Source organism: Daucus carota, chromosome 1 (assembly GCF_001625215.2).
Source record: "Daucus carota subsp. sativus chromosome 1, DH1 v3.0, whole genome shotgun sequence".
NCBI lineage: Eukaryota > Viridiplantae > Streptophyta > Magnoliopsida > Apiales > Apiaceae > Daucus > Daucus carota.
The window spans coordinates 2,959,861-2,986,076 of NC_030381.2; the positions used below are offsets into that span (position 1 = coordinate 2,959,861).

At 35.0% G+C, this 26,216-nt stretch overlaps 2 protein-coding genes across 2 annotated transcripts; one reads left to right on the plus strand and one right to left on the minus strand.

Annotated features, from left to right (window-relative positions):
• Positions 1–51: 51 nt before the first annotated feature.
• On the plus strand, positions 52–18,717 carry LOC108203967 (helicase and polymerase-containing protein TEBICHI). The gene is made up of 26 exons (XM_017373182.2): positions 52–277; positions 906–1,357; positions 2,089–2,308; positions 2,384–3,229; positions 3,669–3,733; positions 4,170–4,275; positions 4,339–4,539; positions 5,232–5,438; positions 7,169–7,330; positions 7,412–7,651; positions 7,890–8,102; positions 8,267–8,617; positions 8,784–8,936; positions 9,918–10,139; positions 10,688–10,906; positions 11,029–11,146; positions 11,966–13,149; positions 13,371–13,568; positions 13,885–14,144; positions 15,283–15,472; positions 15,576–15,683; positions 15,774–16,126; positions 16,389–16,497; positions 16,605–16,739; positions 16,979–17,075; positions 17,169–18,717. The coding sequence occupies exons 1-26, from the start codon at positions 242–244 to the stop codon at positions 17,234–17,236; spliced, it is 6,513 nt and encodes a 2,170-aa protein (XP_017228671.1). The 5' UTR covers positions 52–241; the 3' UTR covers positions 17,237–18,717.
• Positions 17,893–19,942, minus strand: LOC108203972 (BURP domain protein RD22). Its single transcript, XM_017373189.2, has 3 exons — positions 19,785–19,942; positions 19,585–19,693; positions 17,893–19,137 (listed from the first exon to the last, which is right to left on the minus strand). Exons 1-3 carry the CDS (start codon positions 19,821–19,823, stop codon positions 18,101–18,103), a joined length of 1,185 nt encoding a protein of 394 aa, XP_017228678.1. The 5' UTR covers positions 19,824–19,942; the 3' UTR covers positions 17,893–18,100.
• Positions 19,943–26,216: the final 6,274 nt, after the last annotated feature.

The window sequence follows — 26,216 nt, forward strand, 5'->3', positions numbered from 1 at the left end:
TATTCTTTTATTAAATTTACAAGTACAAGCCATAGTAGCCAACTCCAAAATTCAAAGACTCCAAACCATAAAATTCCAACACAAACACCACTTTTTTGTGTCTCCCTGCATACTGCTGGTTGCCGCCTATACATACAATTCAAATGTATATATCGCCATCCCCATTTGGCGGCATCACAGACTTACTTCTAATCTAGGGTTTCTCGCCTGAATCGCTTCAAATTAGGGTTCTTGCTTGAAAATGGCAAGCAATTCTCCTCGGTCTCGCGTCAATCAGGTTTGTGATTAGCCCCAAGTTTCGATTTTTAGCAAAACCCTTGTTTTTTCTAAGTGTTTTGGGGTACCCAATTTGTGGTTTTGTGTACTAATTGAGTGTTTTTTTTACTTGGGTTTTCTGTATTCGTATGTATGTGTTTGATGTTTTTTTTTTTTGTGCAATATTGTAGTGATGATTTGGTGTTGTGGGATGGTTTATAGCAATTTGTGGAATTGGGTTGAGAATTATGTGTTTTGGCACGATTTAGTGATGATTTGGTGTTGTATGATGATTTTTTGCTATGTTGTCGAAATGGGTTTAGAATTATGTGTTTTGGCAAAATGTATTGCTAATTTGGTATTGCATGATGATTTATAGCAATGTTCTCTAAATGAGTTGAGGATTATGGTGTTTTTCTTGTGTGTGTTGTTCTTGGTTTGTGAAGTTCGTGTTTGGGGTGTTGGTCGAGTGTGTAATCTAGCTATTGTGAGGTCACTGGTACTGATTCTGTAACAAATTGAAATGGAAAATAGTGGTAAGGTTGTGTACATTGGAACTTTTGCATGTTGTATTAGTGTTTGAGTTCTGTGCACGTGGTATATTTAAACAATTCTTCATTTTGATTAAGTGTTTTCGTTACTCTGTACAGTTTTATGCTTCAAAGAAAAAAAGCAAGGGGGCATCACCCCTGTTAAAGTCAAAGCTGGTTGAAAAAGATGCAAGAGTTACTCTCGACGCATCTCCTAGTGGTAAAGGTTCTTTAGAAGGCTTTTTGGTGACTTCACAAGATGATCTACCTCCTGCAGGATCCTTGCAGACTGCCAATTGTTCATCAGCTAGGACAGATTTCGTTAAGAGGAAATTGGAATTGGATGTTAGATTATCTTCGAAAGATGAGAATGAAGAAGTCTATTTAGGAGGTGAAGGGCCTTGTCAGATGGCTAAAGCTTCTGGAGAGGCTCAACAAAAAAAACTTAAGACATCAGATGTGGGTGATTTTTCTTCCAAAGGTCTTGGAAAGGACACCTCAGATTCTTCATATGGTTTGAAAAACCCTGAACTCAAACAGTTTGCAGCTGACTTTTTGTCACTGTATTGCAGGTACTGCATTTAAATTGTCAATATTTTGTTTTGTAATCATATTTCAAGATTCATTTCAAAAGTTAAGTCGATGTATGCACACACACATAATATATAGAGTGATATCCTAGCCTAGAAACTAGAAAGTAGAAACTAGTTCTAGAACAATCTTTGTTCACTGTTTTTAACTGCAAAAATCACTCGTTTGTACATCACAAATCACTATTTTTTATATAAAAAATCTTACAAATATAGATATATACATACACATATATACAACATATATCATCATCATCATCATCTTCACTCATAGTATATTGATGGACCTCCTCCCATCATTACCAACCCCTTCCACTGCCGCTTGCCACCACTAGCAACTATATACCACCATCACACCCCTCATCTCATCACTTGCTATCGCCATGGACCTATAACTACAATTGATCATTAATAATCGACCACCAATAAACATAAGTAAATCTTCTCAATTATCATAAATAAAAATTGTTGATTTTCCTACATAAAACAGTCATTAATTGTGTATAAACGGATGATATCAATAATTATAGACGGTGACTGTGGGACTGGTTTGCCAGTTTCCAGACTAACATTGGTTTGTATTTGATCACTTGCCTATATATATATATATATATTTATACATTTATTCATTTATTTATTTCAATCCTTATAAAGAAGGATGAGCTAGTCTAGTTAAGAATTTTTTGTGCTCACGTGATTGTCTTCTCCTGCAGCAAAGAAGTTCCACCCTGCACAGCTAAACGACAGGGTAGCCCCTCTTCGATTGCGTCAGAAGAAAAATTGCAAAAGAGGAGGCATTTTAGTAATGATGAGTGCCAGTACCTTACCAAGGGTGAAGAAACTTGTTCAGGTGAAAAATTTAATGAACAGGTTCAGCGTCAGCCTAATGTCATTGCTAAATCTGAAGTTGCTGCGAATAATTTTTCAAGAGAGGTAAACTTTATCTTTGTCGACTATAATATCAATGTCAATATACATAGCTGAATATAGGTCACATGTTTTAAACAGGTGATTGTGAATGACAGTTCCATAAACTTTCGAGGAAGCTTAAAAAAATGTGAAAATACATTGGTTGATATGGCTTGCTGTGGCACACCTGGACCCCTAATTAGCAATGGTGGAGCTCGTGAGACTCCCAAATCAATGCATGGAAGCTCCATATTTTCTCCTGGAGAAACTTTTTGGAATGAAGCAGTCAAAATAGCTGATGGTTTGCTGGCTGTAAATAAAAACATTCCTGTTAAGGTTGTTCAACAAATAAAAGATACTGATAAGTCGTGTAAGACCAGGAACTTGGACATGCTGACAGATGAGCATCATCCCAAGCAGTCAAATGTGATAGAATATGAAGGTCCAAAGCGAATCTGTGATGCAGGAAGTGCTTCATTAGCACTACGCAGGGAAAATGAAAACAATCTAGAGAAGGTTGTGTCCCCAATGCCTGTCAAGCATTTTGATTTCTCTTCTGAGGAGAAAGCTTATCAGAAAGAAGCACAATCAGATCAATCTGAACACATACTTAAAGCAGATGAACAAGGGAGGTGCTATTCTACAAATCATAAGCCTCTGCAAAGGGGTCATATCGCATCCCAAATGAGTAATGAGCTACCTGAATTACATGTTAGCACATCACAGAAAATTGTTGACAATTTATTAGGGGTTAATGCCAGCAGCACATCTAATACCCCAAACAACGAATTCAGGTTCTCCAGTGCCACTCATAGTTGTAGTGAAGAACTTACTCCATCAAGCTTCCTGTCCCCTAAAGATCGTCTGGATATCATCAATTGGCTTCCATCTGAGATATGCAACACATATCGTAAAAGAGGAATATCAAAACTATATCCATGGCAGGTAGAGCTTGTTGATCTTTGACCAATTGTGATCCCTACAGTTATTGGTTTCTCTTAGTTGACGATGGACATCTATGATTCGCATAATTTTCGTAATTTCCTTTTCTGTTATTTTTGTGCATACTAATGAATTGTTATTAGAGCACTAGAAAGTACACACACAACACACTAGGCTATAACCTGTGCTATGCACGTTAACAGTTAATAAATTTTATATATGTCTAAATTAATAATTTATTTTAGTATGTTGTTGACAGGATTCAAACCTTAAGGTTTCAGTAGCATCTTAGTAAAATATAAAAAATTCAGTCTAATGGTTCTCATCAATTAAAATTTTGCATGTTTAGCTTTAATAATATAGTATAGATATCTTAAGGCCGTGTATCTTGTTGTTAATTTGATCATTCACTGTCATATTGTCATAATTTTCATCTTTTCAGGTTGACTGCCTTCAGGTTGACGGTGTTTTACAGCGAAGAAATCTTGTGTATTGTGCATCTACAAGGTATTCATGTGCATTATTAAATATTAAACTAAATACACACTATCATGGATAGGAACTAGGAAGGAATATAATTCTGGGCAAAAGAGATAGCTAAATGTTAAGCTGTTTCTTTTCTTCCATATAATGCGTACACAGTTAATTCTGTCCAAAACTAGCACCCCTCTTCGGTTGCTCAGGATTTTAACGCTGTTATAGTTTTACTTCCTGAAAATTAATATTTAGGAGTTACATATCACTTTGATGGAACTCCCACTTTTGACCTGATACCTGTTAAGAATATTAATATAATTAGGCATCTATTATTTATTCTCTGTGATGTTGTGTCCATGTGTTGTTGACCTCTTAAATCCATAAGGGTGTTGTGCATTAAACAGAATATCTTTTTTAAGTGTATTAATACAAAAGTTTCTTTATTAAATTCTTCAATTGTCCTCAGTGCTGGCAAAAGTTTCGTTGCTGAAATTCTAATGCTGCGGCGGGTCTTGTCAACTGGAAAAATGGCACTTCTTGTACTTCCATATGTATCAATTTGTGCAGAAAAGGTGAGCTCATTTGGATTCTTACATTTGTTTCTTTGGGCTGGACTAATGTCTGGACATGGGCAGGCAGAACATCTTGAGGCCCTTCTGGAACCACTTGATAAGCATGTCCGGAGCTATTATGGAAACCAAGGGGGTGGAACTCTTCCTAAAGACACCTCTGTAGCTGTTTGTACAATTGAGAAGGCAAACTCGTTGCTAAACAGATTGTTAGAAGAGGGTCGGATGTCGGAGGTTGGAATTATTGTGATAGATGAGCTGCACATGGTTAGTATAATAGGTTCTGTAAACTAGTACTGAAGTTCCACTTGAATTCCAAATTACTTTTTTGCACGAAAGGGCTTACCTTTGGTTGATGGTCGTCAAATTGACATAAATTCTTTGCCATCACTTCAGTTTGTTTATCACTAACAGTACATCTGTAATAACTTAAGCCCTTAATGTGTAAGCTCTTTTTCTTTTTCTTTTTATAGAAAAATGACATACTTGTATGTTTTTTCTTCTACTCGTACAGACTCTTAGGTGCCTTTCATCTTTTGTAATCTATGGATAAATAAGCTAGCAAACCAAATGCTTTAGACAGGAAAGATGGAAATATCATGGTTACCTGCTGCTATAAGTGGACAAATGTTTTAAAAAGTTACGCCTGCTAGTTAATCCATCTAGAATTTTAAAAGCTATTTCTTACACCCTTGGCCAATGGTAACTGATCAGTGTATTTAAGGTAATAAGAGTTGATCTTATGAACTAATGAAGTAGGATTTCTACATGTGTATATAAAGGTTATGTGGCCTTATGCGAGCTCCCATTACACTTGTGTGTTCTGGGCAGTAGCTAGTGTGGGCATTAAATGATTAAAGGAGGTTCTTGTTGCATTACAACTGTTCAGTATTTCCTTCCGCATCTCCCATTATACCCTATGAATCGTATAAATTTCCCGTCCGTCTCCTTCTTTGCAGGTAGGGGACCAAAGTAGAGGTTACCTATTAGAGCTCATGTTGACCAAGCTACGGTATGCTGCTGGTGATGGGAGTACAGAATTATCTTCTGGTGAAAGTTCCGCTACAAGTACAACCAGCGGAAAAAATGATCCTGCTCATGGTCTTCAAATTGTAGGGATGAGTGCTACCTTGCCAAATGTTGCTGCAGTTGCTGATTGGCTTCAAGTAAGTATAAATAGATATAATACATGCATTCTCCTCTAGAAAGCAGGGATACTTCGTCTGGGTGAAGAACTGCGTAGGGGATACTTGGGGGTGCGGGGGTGCGGCGGGATACGCACGGGATACGCCACGTGGCGTATCGGTGGAGGCAGCAACGGGGATACGCGGGGGTGCGGGGATGGGGGTGCGGCAGTGGCACAAATCGTAATTTTTAACAACTTTTTTTTTTTTAAAACTTAAAATTAGTTGGTCAAAAGAGAGAAAAGAGGGATCAAAACCTAATTAGACTAATTGAGCACCTGTACGAGAGAGAGCAGAGCATCTCCAGCTCAAGTATTTCGATTGATAAGTGTGTTTTCTGTAATATCTGCTCATGTGTGTCTATAGATTGTAAGTATATATAATTGCTCGTGTGTGTATATCTTTCTATCTCTAGTAGGATTGATTTAGTTATTCCACTATTTTGTTCTACTTAAATGCATCTTATGAATTATTATATATATATATATATATATATATATATATATATATATATATATATATATAATTTTCTTAATACTTTAATATTTTCCGTATCCCCCCGTACCCGTATCCTCATATTTTGAAATTTGATGAATTCCCGTATCCATGTACTGCACCCCCGCACCCGCACTCATGCTTCCTAGATTCTCCTCATAATAATCCTTGTTGGAAAAGTATGAGCAAAATTGATGTATGACGATCACTAATTTACAACACAAGTGACAAGACAAGACATAGGTGGTTAGAATTTGCAGTATAGGAAAGCTTGTCTGAGCTACGCAAATAAAGAATGTTAAGGCTAAATCTTAGGACTTAGGTCTGAAAGGGATGGATTGATGAAAGGAAGAAAATAAAGAAGACAAAAATTAGAATGCAAAGGAAACAAAGTAAAGTACTAAAAACCAATTTTTGAGGTGTTCTTGTACAAACTCGAATAAATCTGTCGTTCTTTTAGCTTAAGTAGAGTCAACTACGCTGCAGTTTCCTTTTGAGGTAGTCCCTTGATAGCTCCAAATACTGCACTAGTACCTGACATCATATCTCTCCCTGTTTTACGTAATATGTCAAATTTAAATATCTTTTTGAATAGATGCAGAGATACTACACTAACTTCCTAGCCTCTTGTAATAATTACAAATGTAACAACATTGTGCCTGAAGCTATATGTGACACATTAGTACTCCATTGGATCAATTTTATATTTACCTCTGTGCTCCTATGTACAAACAGCCCACTAATTCTCTTTCTTCCTCCTTTAATACGAACAAATATGAGGAGATATATGTTAGATCTGAATTTGATAGGTGATTTGTGAATCGAGTAATTCACACATGTAGAAAATTAGAGAAATGGAATGCACAAGAAGGGAAGGCTGAAGAGAGGAAACAAAAGAATACTACTCATGAAAGATATTTTTGCGTTGTTATAACTTATATGTATATAATTTTTGAAATATTGTATTGTTAGGCATGTGCATATATATTGATTAAATCAAAGGATTACTGCTATCTAGTAACTTCTCTAAGAAAGTAGCGCTGATTTGATGGTGTACAGTGTGGTATATCATGTATGTACATAAATGACTAGATATAAGTATACAGGGGGTGGGCGTCATAAACATGTCTGTTCACTTCTTGATAGAAAGATTTTCTTAGCCTGTTATATTAATGTTTATTCCATTATTTGTTAATTGTTTATAATCATGTTTTCAGGCAGCATTATACCAGACAGATTTTCGACCAGTTCCACTTGTGGAATACATTAAAGTCGGCAATACAATTTATAACAAAAGTATGGAAATCATCAGGACCATTGCTAAAGGAGCTGAGCTTGGCGGTAAAGATCCAGATCATATTGTACAATTATGCAATGAGGTCAGAACTTTCTTATATTTTATGTGGCCCTAACACTTTAGGCTGAACTTTCATACATCTGACATGGAACTATGCGATCAGGTTGTTCAAGAGGGTCACTCGGTGCTGATGTTTTGCTCAAGTAGAAAAGGATGTGAATCAACTGCTGCACATATTGCAAAATATCTCAAGAAATTTTCTGCTAACTCTTGCAGCGACCAGACCGAGTTCAGTGACATAAATTCTGCTATAGATACATTGCGAAGGTCTCCAGCTGGATTGGATCCTGTTCTAGAAACAACTCTTCCTTCTGGTGTTGCATATCACCATGCCGGACTTACTGTAAGTATATGTTGTATATTAAATTAACCATCATCTGGGTTTTCTTGCTAAATTAGGTTTACTTTCTCCTTACAATACATGTTTCTTGACGTTCCTTTTAAGTTATCAGCTGGTTATATACCTTTGAGTTGGTACTATTTGGTTTTGTCTTGGTCATACTTCCATGCATTTCTTTTTGTTGATTAAATACTTATTAAATTTTACACTGGAAGTCATATGTTAAGTAATATGAATGAAGGTTGAAGAAAGAGAAGTTGTTGAGAGCTGCTATCGAAAAGGACTTGTACGTGTCTTGACTGCAACATCAACCTTAGCTGCAGGTGTCAATCTGCCTGCCAGGAGGGTTATTTTTCGACAGCCTAGGATTGGTCGTGATTTTATTGACGGAACAAGGTACAGGCAGATGTCTGGTCGAGCTGGGAGGACTGGAATAGATACCAAAGGCGAGAGTGTATGTGGCTCTGTGAACCTCTAGTCTCCTATATTGTCATGGCAATAATAATACTGCGCTGCAAGAAGTGTCCAAAAAATTCTACTCTCTGAGATTCATTTAAGGCATTACCTCTATGGCTAGAGGTCTGATTTTTGCTTTTTGTTTTAAAACATTTTTATCAGGTGCTGATCTGCAAGCCGGAAGAGGTTAAAAGGATACTGGGACTCATTAATGACAGCTGTCCGCCGTTGCACTCTTGTCTGTCCGAAGATAAAAATGGGATGACCCATGCGATATTGGAAGTTGTCTCTGGTGGAATTGTTCAAACAGCTCGTGATATTCATTGTTATGTTAGGTGCACTCTCTTAAATTCAACAAAACCATTTGAAGATGTAGTGAGATCTGCACAAGATTCTTTGAGGTGGTTATGCCAAAAGAAATTTCTTGAATGGAGTGAAGATACTAAGCTGTATAGCAGTACACCTCTTGGTCGTGCATCATTTGGTAGTTCTCTGTGTCCTGAAGAATCATTAGTAAGATTTACACACTGCTCATTTTTTGTAGACCATTTTGTTAAATTTATCAGAGTGCTATAGTTCTCAAATATTTCTTCTATCTATAATTGCGTTGTAGTCTTTACTCCTTAAATATAGTACTGCTGTATATACTTTAATAGTGTATTTTAAATACTTAATTTAGATTGTGCTGGATGATCTTTCCCGGGCAAGAGAAGGATTTGTACTTGCATCTGATCTGCATCTAGTTTACTTGGTAACACCCATTAATGTTGATGTTGAGCCAGATTGGGAATTGTATTATGAAAGATTCATGGAATTGTCTCCACTTGATCAGGTAATTTTGCTTCTTGTTCAACAATCCTTGGTGCATAACAATTCACAAACTCTGAGTATTTCCTTTTACGACATTGGATTAACTAAAGTAATACTAGCTAAAATTTATTTTTGTAATTATTATAATCTTAAAACTACACATAAAGGAAAACTATTTTATAATAACTTGACTTTGATCTCATGTATTGCACTTTGGGTTATATGACATTACTTGAATTTAACTTGTCCCCTAGGTGTTCTGGCCCATTAAATAATTCTTGTTGTTAGATGATGTGTGAGTTAATGTAAATATGACCTTGAATCTTTGCTGACTATAGGATTGATGTAGGACAAAATTAATAAATTGTTAATAAGAACAGAAAATGTATTTTTCAGAGACTCGGTAGACTCACAATTAAATACTCATACATGTATTATTCATTAAATATTTGAACCTTGTTAATATATGATGATAATTACATCTTATATAGGAGTAAACTCTATCTTTTATCTGATAAAAAAATACATCTAATAATTATCTAGATTCATATTAGATGGCTCGTACCATGTATCTATATTCTAGAATATTCCTGATAGAATGTCAGCTAGTTTATAAATATGCATATATATTAATAAAAAAATGGAAAAAGTAACAAGTAATTAAAATATGTCCTGCTCTGCATCAAGGTCATGTTATTCTATCTGGAAAGTCAGAATCATAGAAGTTGTATCTTCGCAGTGTTCCCGATAACATAAAAGAGATTGTTCCCAGAGAGGTCTGTCACGCTCTTCTGCAAATTGCTTCACTAACATTGCAACACCTCTCTACCTTAACAAAATTTATTTGGGTTTCAGTTGATATTCCCAATATTTTTTGCGAGTGATTTGTTATAGTTGAACTTAAATACCTGATCTTTATGTGACTTATATCTATCACTTTCTCGTAATTTCCTTGTTACATATTTTTAGAGACTGCACTTTATTTAACTTCATTTGTCTTTAGTCTGTAGGAAACCGCGTTGGAGTACAAGAACCTTTTTTGATGCGCATGGCCCATGGTGCTCCAGTACGCACCTCAAATAGATCAAGGGATATCACAAAAGGGTTCCAGGGGAGGTCTGAAACTAGACATGGTGTATTAAGCCACGGCATGCTTTCTGATGACCAATCACTTCGAGTGTGCAAGCGCTTTTATGTTGCTCTTATTCTGTCAAGACTCGTACAGGTGATTGTTTTTTACATTTTGGTTGTAGTATAGGCTATAGAGTATGAAACATCCTGCATCACTGCGATTTATTTTTTGAAGTCAAAGCTTGTATACTACTTATATATGTTGAATAGCTGATCGCATACATTTACTAATGTCGTCTGAGATGAACTTTTTTATATATAGGCAGTGTGGATAATATTCATGCTAGCTAATATAATAGTAATCAACTTTACAAAAGAAAATTGGAGTTATGTATTGATATTAGGGGCGGTGCAATTTATTAGATTTTTCTAAAAAAGAAATAATAATGGTTGTAGTCCTGTTTGAAGTAATATGAATGTTAAATTGTTAATATATATTTAAGCTAAACTTAGATAAATATACATCTTTTAAATTTAGTAACGAGATATGTTTACTTTGTTAGTTAAACTGGTCAAGTATCTTTAATTATCATATCTGCTTACTTGTTATGTACTTCTTTCATTTTGTTTATATATAATTCATACATGGGAGACAGTACCAATATTTATGGTCTAATGAATTTTTTTGCCAATTATGTGTAGGAAATACCTGTGACTGAGGTTTGTGGAGCCTTTAAAGTGGCACGAGGCATGGTTCAAGCCTTGCAGGAAAATGCTGGAAGGTTCGCTTCGATGGTTTCTGTATTCTGTGAGAGGCTTGGTTGGCATGATCTTGAAGGCTTAGTAGCGAAGTTCCAAAATCGCGTATCCTTTGGAGTCAGAGCTGAGATTGTAGAGCTGACTACTATCCCTTTCGTTAAGGTATGCACCTCTTTTGCATAACCTTTTTGGAAGTTTGAAAGATTTGAATTTATCAAAACTTGTCAAAAGCCTCATTAAAGACTCCATTTATCCTTGTTTCTTTTTGTATTATCTTAATTCAGGGATCTAGAGCAAGGGCACTTTATAAAGCTGGTTTGCGGACACCTCAAGCAATTGCCGAATCTCCGATACCTGAAATTGTTAAAGCACTTTTTGAATCTTCAGCTTGGGCTGCAGAAGGTAATTTTCTGCGCTGTATGGAATGCATCATGTCTTGGCCATATTTTATGACTTTGTCTGGCCCTTTACCTGTATCTTTTATTTTGTTGGGCTTATTTTATTTTACGTAGTATGCAGTATACTAGTCAATTTAATGTATGCAGTATACTAGTCAATTTAATGTGCAGAAATGTTGTTTTCGGAGCTAAAATATACATATTGCATTTTAATTTGTCACTTTCTCCATTTTCTCCATGTTTTGCCAGGCGCAACGTCCTTGTCTAAGATTTATTATCTGCTCCTTTACAATATACTTTTGTCTTCAAACTTTGTTAGTATAATTTAATTGTCAGTTATTTCAGTTTGACATGGAAATCAAACTTTGTTATGTGTATTTTCTGTGTAACCTTTCTCCATTCATCGTTCTGGTTGCAATTTATTTGATTTATTTCTAAAGTTATTCGGGCTACGTCCTTGTCTGATATATACATGGGCACTGTACTGCTACTGTGCAATTTGGCCTTTATTTATTAATTTATGCAATTCAGAATTGCATGCATGCATATTCTGCTAGATCTTTAGTATAGCAGAATATGTTGGCAAGATGGTACTTTGTGATGCTTAAATAGTTAAATTTATCTTCTTGACATTATTTTTGCTCAGATGTAGACGTAGTATTTGTGCTAATGGATGGATTATCGTAAGCTCAAATTCTTCCCAGCTGTCGTGGTTCTGTACCTATCTATGACTAGTGTGTCCAACTTGCTAATATACATATCCAAGGGTATAATAAGCTTAAAATATGAAGTCTGACTTTGACATTTTGTTGTATGAATGCAGAGGGTTCAGCACAGCGTCGAATACAAATGGGAGTAGCTAAAAAAATAAAGAATGGTGCTCGCAAGATTGTTTTAGATAAAGCTGAAGAGGCAAGGGTTGCTGCTTTCTCAGCTTTCAAATCCCTCGGACTTGAGGTTCCCCATTTCCCTCCAGCACAACTACCAACTGCTGCAGGCAGTGCCAGCAGAAAAGAAAGATCCACCTCTCCCGTGGAAGAGGCAATGAGTAGTATTATATTAGAGCATGGAAAACCAATTTCAACGAGACAGTCTTTGGAAATGCGTACAATTAAGGATAAAGTAAGTTCTGATGCTGGAGAAGTACCAAAAAAACTGTCTGATGGTGGAATTGAAATACCTGGAGCAGCATCTGAAGTTGGAAACATGCATGATGCAAAAAATATTGCTGTAGGAGGTAAAGAGTCAACTACTTATGAGTTTAAAAGTAGTGTTAACTGCATCAGCAATACAGAAACAGCAGTGTCTTCTCCCCTTAAAGCAACAGCAGCTGGAAACAGGTTAGATAACAAGTGTGTCAATAATATTAGGCCGAATCCAGGATTGGAAGGAAATGAAAGCCATTACGGTAAGGATACTGCTTCTGAAAAAGGTCCAATCAATGCAGCCAAAACTCCCGGTGGATTTGAATCTTTCTTAGATGTCTGGGATAGTAGAGAAGATTTCTTTTTTGATATTCATTTCAACAAACGATCTGAATTTAACTCCCTCGCTCCCTTCGAGATCCATGGGGTAGCAATTTGTTGGGAAAATTCGCCTGTGTACTATATTAACCTTCCAAAGGATTTATTTTCGTCAGAGAATGAAAGTAATAATAACGTTTCAGTAAACATGTCTAATTCTAAGAAGAACTTATTTGCACAAAAGCAGCTGATAGAGGTTGCCAAAAGAAGGTGGGACAGGATTTCTCGAATTTTGGGGAGAGAAGATGTCAGAAAGTTCGGCTGGAACATGAAAATTCAAATCCAGGCACTTAAAAATCCTGCCTTTTCAATTCAGAGATTTGTTGGCCTGAACCTTGGTTCAAAGAGTTTGGGCCTAGAACTTGTTGATAGCTCATATTATATGTTTTCTCCGATTCATGTAAAACGTGGAGTCGACCTCTGCATTGTTGCCTGGATCCTTTGGCCTGATGAAGAGAGAAGCTCAAATCCGAATCTTGAAAAGGTAATTCTATCAATCTTAGTCAAAGAGATTAGGTGGATCTTATTTTAAGTCTTACAGTACACTTTTGCCTTTCAATATGATAATATCGTGTAGTTGCATACCGCTTGAGGGGGTAATTTACAAAGGTTTGAGGAATATTTGTATACAAAATATATCAACCTGTTACATCTTAATACTCTATTCCTCCATCTGCTACATATAAAATACTGCTAAACCTGCAGGAAGTTAAAAAAAGGTTATCCAGTGAGGCAGCAGCAGCTGCTAGTCGTTGCAGTAGATGGAAAAATCAAATGCGTCAAGCTGCACATAATGGTTGCTGTCGACGTGTTGCACTATCACGGGCCCTATATTCTGTACTGTGGAAACTTTTGACTTCTGAAGAACTCATGGAAGCGCTATTGACCATTGAATCCCCTCTGGTAAAATATATTTTTTTTAATATCTTGTTTGGTTTATTTTATTTATGAAAATTTGTTTGGATTTTAACACAACAGATTTATATCTTAAACTAGTTAGGGTGGGCTAGAGTGGCTTACATTTTAGCTATGGTTTTATGTACGTGTAAAAAGATTTTTAATGGAGAAATAGCACCATCATCTTTAACTAGGAGGCATGCGAAGGGTGTTGGATTAACTTTTACTATCTGATTTACCATAGAACCTCCTTTTACCTATCTACTTTTTTTATGTCACAACGTGCACACTGAAAAGTACGTATTATGTCTGTATTATGCAGGTTAATATTCTTGCAGACATGGAGCTTTGCGGGATTGGTGTTGACATGGAGGGATGTATCCGGGCTCGCCATCTATTAGGAAGAAAGCTAAAGTGTCTTGAGAAGGAAGCTCATAGGTTGGCTGGCATGACATTTTCCTTGTATGCAACGGCTGATATTGCAAATGTACTCTATCAGCGGTTGAAGCTGCCAATACCAGAAGGATACAATAAAGGGAAACAACATCCTAGTACTGATAAGCATTGCTTGGAATTACTAAGGTGTGGAAGTACGGATTTTTTTGTATCATCTTGTCTAGATAATTGCTCAACTCAATCTGAAGTTAAAAAGATCTGCTGTTCGTTATATATATGACTTCAGGAATTGACAATCTGTGATCTTATGGACTGTTAAATATTAAAACTTAATATGGTTTCTTATAATTAAGCAAAAAAAAAAAGGTTTTTGATATATGCAATTTCCCTTTTGTGACATAGTTAGTAGCATTTGTTATACGTTTTTTTTTCCTCTTAATTAATATTCTTACCACAAAACCTTGAACTTGTATGCGGATACATATCTTTTCCACCTTGCCTTTTCATTACTTTTAGATAGTGCTAGTCTGGCAACCATAAGTGGTGACTTGTAGTAGTAGTGTATAATTTTAACTTTTTAGCACAGTGGGGGAATGGGATCTCTATATTTTCTGATAGTTATCGAGCATGCTACCCTTTTTACGTACTGTGTAGCAGAAACAAATTTCGGTTGTTTATGTCCGAGTATGAGCACAAAGATTTATCTGGCAACATGTTGATTATTAACTTGGCAAAGTGACAATTATTTAAACATGACCTATGTTTATTGTTGATGTCCCACCCCAGCTTATAGTAGGAGTTATGCAACTGGTCATGGGTTCTTGCTCAGTTTATTTATTTATATTTTGAACATTGATGTTATCCTCTTCTGGTCCAACTTGCTTCTTTACATTGATTTGTTCTTCTTGCCTTGCTTTTTGCTTATCCTTCTTACTTAAATTTCATTCTTTTTTTTGGCATTACAAAACTTGTAAAACTTTCTTGAGACTGGTTTTGAGTCCAAGTGTTCAACGAGAAATGTGATAACAAACTAACAAAGGTTTACAAATAGCTTTCTAGTAAAAGTCAATTACAGAAATTTAAATATACACATGCACTCTGTCCTACTATGGTTAAAACTTAAAACTGTCAACCTCTTATTACAAAGAAAATAGTATCCGCTAGCATAAGTCCTGCATATTAAACTTTTTAGATCTTCTTGTACTCCGAATATCCTACAATCTTGACTGATCTAGTACTAGCCTTCATTCTCTTTGTTGATTAATGTGTACAACTCATGCTACACAGTGCGTGCATGTTACTGCATTGAATTCGTTTTTTGTAGGCATGAGCATCCAATCATTGCTATCATTAAGGAGCACAGAACATTGGCAAAACTCCTTAATTCTACGTTGGGATCAATATGCTCTCTTGCCAGGCTTTCTATGAGGACACAAAAATACACTCTGCATGGACATTGGCTCCAGACATCAACAGCAACTGGGCGACTATCAATGGAGGAACCTAATCTCCAGGTTCGGACTATTTTACTTGGTTATACTCCTCTTTTACTCTTTTATAAACTGCAAGTTTCATTGAACTAAGTCAAGTAAAGTATGGTGTGTCTGGCTGCTCTAGTGTGTCGAGCATATGGTGGACTTCCAAATGAGTGACAGTGAAAAAGGGGAATGTACAGATGGCGACAATTACAGAATCAGTCCCCGTGATTTCTTTGTCCCTACTCAGGTAATGTATACTTCTTATTTATCAATAATACGCTTGATATTCTTCCCAAAGAGTTGTACATTCAAATATATATGTTAACAATATATGCAGGAGAATTGGTTACTGCTAGCAGCTGATTATTCTCAGATAGAACTAAGACTGATGGCACACTTTTCTAAAGATCCGTCATTAGTTGAACTCCTCAGTAAACGCAAAAGTGATGTCTTTAGGATAATTGCTGCAAAATGGACAGGAAAGATGGAGTCCTCTGTCAGTTCTATTGAGAGAGAGCAGACTAAGAAGTTGATCTATGGGATTTTGTATGGAATGGGTGCAAATTCTCTCGCTGAACAACTAGAGTGCAGTTCAGAAGATGCTGCAGAGAAGATTCAGAGCTTTAAAAGGTCGTTTCAGGGTGTTGCTTCCTGGCTTCGAGAAGCAGTAATATCATGCCGTCAGAAAGGGTAAAGCAGAATTTTATTCTAGTTAAATTAGTTTTCAAATTTACAATACTGCACAAAGTTCAGATACAAATATTTGATTATTTTTTCCTTGACGAAGTTCTTAGTGCCGCATTTGTACCTTAAACTTTTGAATCTTCTTAAATCTCTCTCCCCCTCAACTCTATTGTTTAAACTCACTAGTGTATATTTATTATGGTCACTTTTTGGTCTCCTGAGTAATATAATAAAGTTTGTACACATTCTTGTGAATACCGTGATACAGATATGTGGAGACCCTCAAAGGAAGAAAGCGTTTTTTGGCAAACATTAAATTTGGAAATAGTAAAGAAAAATCTAAAGCTGAGCGACAAGCTGTGAATTCTATATGTCAGGTAGGTTTCATAGTAAAACTTATTTCATTATTTTGTCAGTTTTTTCTGATGAGAATTTGCTTTTGATTGAGTGTACTAAATGTTTGGTTCTGGTTGCTGTTTTTTAGGGGTCTGCTGCTGACATTATCAAAATTGCAATGATTAATCTACACTCTGCACTTGTTCAAGATGTCAGTGGCTCTGATTTGAGCACTTCACTCGAAGGATCTCATCTAAAAGGCCGCTGCCGAATACTTTTACAGGTTTTTTTGAACTCCCCCCCCCCTCTCTCACTCTCTCTCGCGCACACACACACTAAACGGCAGAACTTATTAGTAGAATGTTATAAAAAAGTGGTTACTATCTGTAGCCGATTCAGAGTTCATGATTGTATAACATTTTGTTACAGACTTACAGTCTATACTATTCTCAGCTCCCATAATTACTCCTCTCATTCATATTTCTGTATTCTTGTCATAATAGATAGCTTTATGCGCTTCAGGTACATGATGAATTAGTACTTGAAGCTGATCCTTCAGTTATGAAGGAAGCTGGATTATTGCTTCAAAAGACCATGGAAAGTGCCGCTACACTTCTTGGTATGATTTTTAATGTTGGAAATTGACGATTATAAACTTCAATTTTTGAACTCTTATTAAAAATACTGTGTTCCTAACCCCTACATTTTCCAGTTCCTTTGCATGTCAAGCTGCAGGTTGGGAGAACATGGGGGACTTTGGAGCCTTTTTCTCTTGAATAGTATAAGTATGAAGTTACCATCACAAGTTCATAAACTAGACGAGCTTCGTTGAATTTGTGAATTGACGGAAGTCTATTGTTGATACTATCAGACACATTTTGGATATTTTTGCGGACAGCCTCAATCCACCGCAAAGCTAGTACAAAGATGGAAAGGTGGTAACAGGGCTCTAGCAGGATGCAGATGCAGAAATGTCTAAGCTGAAAATGAAGTTCATTGGGGGAGGGTGCGATGCATGCACAAGATAAAACCTTACAGCTACAATTCTTTAAAATGGTTGCATCTCCATGGTGCGACATGCTATGGAACTGGAGAATTAAATCGCTTCTCCCCAGGAGCATTAGCTGAGAGTATAGAAAACTTGCAAAGAAGTCTTTGTTGTGATATGTACTATAATTTATAGCAAACACAGACCATACGATGTAATACATGAGTCGTCTCCTGTGTATATGTAACAGCACCCACGGATAAACTTCGTTGAAGCAGATTTTGTAAATGAAAGAAAATTTTGTTAGCAGAACAATCCCTTCTGTTTTTATACTCAGTTTCCCTTTCCGGCTTTTGGTCGTGTATGTGAAAACGTTGGTTCGTCTTCAAATCTGTACCTCGGAGTTAGTTCCAGGTATTTAGTTGGTATGTATATAAAACTTCCGGCAAACAGGAAGAAACGAGATTTTATACAAATGGCTCATGAATGAATGCCTTCTTATGAGTACAATCCTTATATGTAGAAAGGTGCAGACAATACATTCTTATATAACATAGAAGCATATATAGTATGGTATTATAGTGTGATAGGGGCTTACAGCACTCCACAAAGCATAACTGTAATAACTAACAAGCGACGAATTCTAGCACTGCCACTTAGCTGCGAGGAACCCAGACGACATGATCCTCGGGTAGAAAATGGCAGACAGGAACACTTCCGGGCTTAACATTGAGCACCTGGAACGCCAAATGCTTTGGATTCCACGACGAAGTATCTGTGTGACAGATAGCTGCTGCTTTAGCTTTTGTCCCGTCGTTTCCAACAAGTGAGACCGTGTAGGCCTTGACATTGTTCGTCTTGTGGCAGTAAAACACAGCATACGCGTAGTTTTGCTTGTGACAGATCACGGCCTTTTCCCCCAATTTTTTGGAGCCGACAATTGTGTACTTCTGCAATTCACTTTCCTTTTCGACGTCTGTTGACACAGCGCTGACTTTGTTCCCTAATTCAGAAGTAGTGAAATCAACCATGGACTCTAGTGAAGTTGCACAGTACTTCTCTTCGCCTTTGATTGCTGGTGCTTCGCATTCACTGATAGTATTCTTCATTGTCTCAGACTCGTACGTGTTCTCTTCCACGGAGAATTTGCTCAAAATCTCAGGTAGCTTCTCGGATGAGAATGGAATGGAATCAGCAACCTTCTTAGGCAAGAAAGTTGCTGGTGTCGCGGACTTGGTGAAATGCAGGTTCATGTTTGTTCCCTGATGTAAATCTTTTTCGACGAAAAACAGGGCTACATTCGGATTATCATGAAGCTGATCTGCAGAGGCAGCATAGTTGTAGACAAATGGATTTTTGCCTGGTTTGACACCAACATAAACAGGCTTGCCCTTGTGTCCTGATCGGACAACCACGCCTCCCTTGCCAACGCCAACATTAGTACGCTTTCCGGGCTTTCCAGTGTTGACACTGACGCCTGAACCCTTTCCGACATGTACATTAGTGCCTCCCTTGCCCGTGTTGACACCTACGTTGCCCTTTCCGACATGTACGTTAGTGCCCCCGCCCTTGCCTGTGTGGACACCTACGTTGCCCTTTCCGACGTTTACATTAGTGCCTCCGCCCTTGCCTGTGTGGACATTCACGTTGCCCTTTCCCACATTCACCGCGGTGCTTTTGTCATCCAAAAATTCTACAAAATCGCGATTTTAGTATGCTACAAACATATATATTCGAGCAATTTAATCTACATGCACAAGAATTCATAAAATTGAGTGCTTTTTTCAAAATTACCCAAATCGCAATTTTTTTTAAAAATACGGTGCAATTATATATGTAACTTCGTTTGCAACTCCAATAACATGAAAATAAATGGTTTTTAACTAAAGTTGCAATCTCATTTACAACTTCGACCGTATTTTCGAAAATAAGTTTGAAAATATAGGTATTTTTACATATTTCCCCAAAATTTATCGACGGACCTAAACCTGATTCATTACTGTGAAAACTCTTCCTTTTTTTTTCTTGTACAAGATTTTTCAACACAACGGAGAAATGAATAGCTACTGATATATCTTGTAACTCCGATTTTTATTAAAAAGTCGACGAAATCTGAATCGAATTATTTCAGAAAGCTAACCAGGAGACTGAATTAGTTCACTAATGGACTTAGGCATGGGAGTGTTGGGTAAAACTGATCTCCAGTAGTCCTCAGAAGACAGAGCTGCATGGCTTGCCACAAATGCTACCTGCAGGACATCGAAAAATTCGAGAAAAAAATTCAAAAAACCGAAAAAATTAAAAATGATCCAAACTAAATACTAATGAATGCTATCTTACAGAAAGAAGTGCAAAGAAGTGGAAGAGATTGAACTCCATTGAAACTGCTATAACTCAACACTGAAGCAATTGACAGTAATATTGCATGAGAAGAAGGGAAGTGAAGTAGAGTATTTATAAGCAAACTAAAATGTGTGAGATTATAATGTAAATGTAACAAGGAAAAGCAACATATCACCTATATTTGACACCTCCTTTAATTATTTCAACTGTCACTGCCTTATTGGCTCACACAATTAATTCCAAATGTACAAATGGCCAGACATTTAATTTTGAGTTAGGTACATGTCTTGTATTTCTTCTGAAGGAGTACATGGTTCAGGCTATAGTGGCAATGCTAATAGTACTTGTTCATGGTGTGATAACGTGACATCTTGGTCAGATGGTATCATTATCGGAGGTTGAGAGTTCATATCTTGTCGAAAGAAAGACTAGTGCATGAATGTATTTAATAATGATAAAAAAGAATATTGGTCCTCAATGCCATAATTTTATGAAAAATGTTCCAAATATTATTGCCGGAGATAATGATCCTGAACGCTAGATCATGCAATATTTATCCTCTTTTCTTTGTTAATGATACACGATCTAGCATTTTAAGACCTTAAATGCTATTTCATGTTGTATTTTACTCCCAAAACGCCAGAGATCATGTTACGTTTTATAATGATTTTTAAAGCTAAACGCAACCTGATCTAACGTTTTTTCCCAAAAATCAAAAAGCTGGATCATCCGGCGTTAATAAATGATATTTTGAGTCATTTCTCCTAATTCTGTTATATTTGACATTACTTATGAAAATTGTGATATATGAGACATTTTCTCGATATAGGAGCTGATTAACAATTATCGATATTGTTTTACAGCTGCGTGCCCTTCATACTATGTGTTCATGTAAGGTTCGTTTATTCTTCCTCTGAGTGGATCATACTGAATATATCTGATATCAAGCTTCTAAATTCTCCTGAAGGTGCAAGAATTGAACTAATTCGAACGACACAGAAGACAAGATCATCTGCAGACGATTCTTTTAACGGATTCAGGAATTTCGGAGTACTATATAATAACGAACTACAAATTTTTACGTATGGTTTAATCAGTGTTGTTTAAACTCGACTCAACTCGATTCATTTTAACACGGAGTAGGGCTCAAACAGATTTACGTGGCGTGGCTGGACTAGTTTAGGTGGCTCCAAGTGCGAAAGGGACAGTAGTTTCCGGTCAAATGGGATCCCATAACAAAATCAAGAAACTAAGGGACTACATACTGAATTCAAGAGTGAATTGTATGTGCCATAAATTTTGCAAGACTTTTTCAATGAACATAACTCAAGTGCTTAACCTTCAACCGCCCCTAAATATTTATTAGGGTTCAGTAGGAGTTGAAAGATCACATCTTACACACATTACATGCCATCACCCATTACTGGCCGTATTTCTATGAATTCCCTTGGCGGGGGCGGAAACAGGGGAAGAATGAGTCCTGATCCCTGTCAACTGTCATCGAATATATATATATATTGATATAAAAGTTTTTATAACATTTTTATTCTTGTACAAAATTCTCACGTCAAAAATTGTTCTACTCATTATCCCGAAAATAATACTGTTACATTTGTATGGCACCGGACACCAGATGAATTATGGTGCCATTTGGGGAAGATTAAAAAAAGTATTTTTTTTGTTTAAAATAGAAAAATAAGTTAGAAATGAGAAGTAAATAAGCTGATAAAAGTGTTTGAAAAAGAAATAAAAATTCTGAAAAAAAAGTTAGCATTCTCAACTTCACTTCTACTTATTTATACAAATAAGTGGAAAAAAAGCATAAGCCCAGCTTCTACTTCTTTTAAACAAACCCGGACTATGTTATCAATGTGAATTCTACTAGAAGGTCGGTGCTTATGTACCTACGCTCGCTTCCTTTATTTCAAAAGGGAGCTGACTTATAAGTTATTTCTTTGGGACAGCCGTTTTATTTGTATATTTTAGCTAAAATTAATAATTGTTATTTCTCATTTTGATAAGAGGTCGAGAATCTGAATGCATGTGGACGAGAGTCATTTGTTTTGAGCATGTATACACACTTAAATACTTCGACTTAGCTTAATATTGCAATGCAAGTTAACATATTTAGGACTAAATAATGAGATTAACGAGTCAACTACCTTAATCACCTACTTCAAGTTACTACTAATTAAGCAAGTTAACCGTAAAAGTCAAGAATGTAGTATTATGTAAAATTTAATTTATATATCTTAAAACAAATGCTTAGATTGGTATTAATTTATTGTTAACTTGGTAGTAGCATGATGAAAAACACATTTCTATAATTGTTGTCCAAGACTTAGGATTAAAAATTAAAAATGGTTACTTGCAAATGATATGTTGAAAATTAAGCGAACAGCATCTCTAACCATAGAAAAACCTTAGCTTAAATGTGAGTCGACATGCTAAAATAGGAAAAAGAATAGTCAATCTCTCGAAAAACTCACACTCCAATCAAACTTAGCTGTTATCTATAATTTTAGCCACACTTTTATGAATGACTATATTGTCGAACCTTTACATGTCAGTAAGAAATTTGTAGGAAGATTACATATCATTTATTACTATATTGAACTGATATATTCTATTTTAACAATCTAAAATATTAACAACATACTATTTTTATATTATAGTCAACGAATATAATCAATACTGTTGAAGCACAATATTTTACAGAGCAATTTCACCTGGTCTAATTTAGTACTCCCTCCGTCGCATTGGATTGTATACAATTTCCTTTTTGGGACGTCCCACCAATTGTATACATACCAAAAATAGTAAGTTTTTATAATATAAAAACTTAACTACACCCACTACCTTCTTCCACTACACCCACTTTATACATTAAATATTAGTAGGTCCCACAATTTTACTCCCACTACACTCATTTTACCCATTAAATATTAATGGGTCCCACCACTTCACCCACTTTTCTTACTTTTCATCACTAAATTACACTTTTTCTTATTATCAAAAAAGAAATTACACTTTTTCTTAACTTCCGTGCCCCTCTCCATATGTATACTATTCACCGGGACGGAGGGAGTAACGATTATAGCCACGGACGTTGTCCATATGCAGCGCACACATAAAAGGTGCTGAGTACTCTAGTAAATTTGTTCAGAGGATCCTGTCCTTGTGTTGACAATCTAGGCTGCATTAAAATCGTCCTTGCAGATTTACAGACACGTATCTATATTTGTTGTTGGTCCTAGTAACTCTTTCCCATTACGAGTGCAGCGTCTGCGGCCAGTAGGGTACATGTCACGGCAGTTCTCACTGGCATGCCTATAGGCATGTATTTTACAAAAAGGCATGCCCAAATGGCATGCCATTTTCCATTAAATATAGCAAAAACTGCTGCATCATTACAGGATTGATACTAAAGTGCACTTACAAATATAACAAAAGTTAGTAAATATTAAGAACCGAACTTAGTACAATACTAACTTATATTAGTAGTTTATCTAATATTTAACTATGAAGTTGGACTATATTTAAAATTTTCAATATTTATAAGATATAATATTTATATAAATTTTATTATTTATATAAAAAATTAGTAAAAAAGCATGCCAAATGTACAAAAGGCATGCCTAGGGCATGCCCAGTCTGGCATGCCCAATCTGGCATGCCCGTGCCGCTGTGACATGAACCCTAGCGGCCAGAGTGTGGATGATTCAAACATAGTTATTCATCAGGCCTCTCTCATTTTTTTTATACTGTCTTCATTGATCGATAAATCGATACATATTTTAAGATGTATCACCATAATTTCATATATATTTTTTTAATTTATTTTTATATAAAAATTTATATAGTAAATTTTTATTTAGAAAAAAAATTCAAAATAATTTATCAAATTATATTTTATGAAAGTATTAGAATGCGTTTCGAGTCCCCGTCTCCCGATATAAATAGGGGATGGAGGGAGTATTCAACTCGAATTTGTGCAATAAAATATTTAAATTAAATTCAAATTTAAGATCAAATAACTTTTTATTAATTAATAATAAAGGATTTTTAAAATTTCATTAATTTATTAAGATTATTAATTAATCGATGTTGAATATATATTATTGTTAGTACATTGCGATCAAAATTTTATATTAAAGTTAGATAATGCGGAAACGTTAAGAAAAAGGACAGACAACGAACACCACAACAAGAATATTTAAAATAAATATTTCATTGTTAAATAATTATTATTTAACTTTTAAAATAAGATAATCTATAAAAAAAATTATAATCGTAAAATATAATATTTGTTCAAAATATTATTTCGAAATAGAAATTGTAAATAAATAGTTTATAGTTAGATATCGATCACAACGGACTAGTTTTTTCGAAATTATTTTCCCGATATTTATCAAGTGAAATGCGAAGGGAAGATAAATTAGAAGCTTTATTTCGAAAAATTGAATAACTTAGAGTTAGATATCAGTCATGCATTTATTATAAAGATTACAGATTCATGTCAATTTCGACATTCTGTTTAATAATGAGATTAATAATATATGAATAAGTGGATTGTAGGTTAGAGAACGATACATAACAAATGCACCCTCCGTGTTGGTACATGTTGCTATATTGCGTTAACTAGCATAAAAGCCCGTGCGAGGCACGGGGCTTTAGTTTTTACTGTGCTTTAAATAATATTCGTGTGTCATTATATTGTTATGGTACGGGCCTTGAGTTTGTATTGTGTTTTAAATAATATCCGTATGTCATCATATTGTTTCGAGCGTAACTATTATTTTTTATTTTTTGACTAAAAATGTAAATATGAAAAATGTAATATCTGCAACTTAATAGCATTAATAATAATAATACGTATTATTCCCTCCGTCCGATTTTATATGACCCTTATTTCTTTTTGGAACATCTCTGTAATAATGAACTTATTATGCATACTATTTTTTAAACACTACTTTTCACTATTACACCCACTACCTCTCGGATGAGCCAGAGTCGAACTCGGGTGTCCGGGGACAACAGAGGATAAACCCACCACTAATCTCCGTGAAAGTCAAATAAGATCACTTAAAATGGGACGAATGGAGTATATTTTTAAAAAAAATTATGGATCAAAAACTACATTCGAACTGATATTTCTATATTCAAATTCGTTAAGATATGGAGACCATTATCATATTATCCATGTTCAAAAATATATTCGAAATTAATACTGAAATTTTAGATTTTAAATATATTATACCTCATTAAAAGTATATGTAATTTATTATTGAAATTATTAAATTATTTCAACTAATATGCCATGATTTTGATGAAAACTTGTTCTTGATATGTGAATTACAATATCCTAAATATGATTAAATGAAGATGTGTGGTCCGCGTTGCCTTACATTTATTTCTTTTTTTTTTGAGCGTACCTTTGCATAATTGTTAAAGTGATACATGATCCAACAGATCATCAACACATTCTTTTTAGCATATGTTGCACACATTTTGTATAAATAGAAATTGAAACATATGTTGTATGTAAAAAGACACATACAATATTTTATTATAAAATCATCAATTGAACTACTAACCTTATAATTGCACCCCAAAAATTTCTGACACATTTGATGTGTCTTATCCTTCTATTTTTCATTCAATTATATAGTACTTCAACGTATTATATTTTTATTGTTAATTTAAAAATATTAGATGATTATTAATTTGATACCGTATGTTATAACATTATCTCGTTATTAAATTTTAATTTTTTATAATTAGTTTTTTGAGCTTGTCGATTAAGACTTTTAATGATTTTTCATGTGATCGTTATAAACCAGATCCCAAACAAATGATTTTCAGGAATTTCAAATAGCAAAAAGAGAGTAGATATGAGTTAGGCATCATGAAGTTCATAAAACCATGAAATAATTAGTTCGATTAGTCTTGTAGTTACCTTTTTAGCTTTGTGCAAACTCATATTTTTAAATATATTGATACTCGTCATGTATCATATCATGTTCAATTGTTAAAGATCAAGTCATATATTTGATATTTTGAATTATGAAAAAACATTGTATCGGTGCTCGTTTAAACTATTTCTCACATTCATGACTTAAAATTTATATAACATTGTATCGGTGCTCGTTTAAACTATTAAGTTAGATTTGAATTCGTTCATTTTTATTCGAATATGAATTATATCTATTTTTAGAAATCTGAATCATGGCTCAAACCCGATTATTCATATTCTTTTTCAATTTTAAATTTATTTACATAAATAATTAATTTATAAATATTAATCTTCATGTAAATAATATATGAAACTTAACTGAAATAAAAACTTATCTCAAATAAATAAGATATTGAAATGAATATAAATACAAAAATTTTAAAGTATGTGGTTAATGCTTTTGAATAACAAAC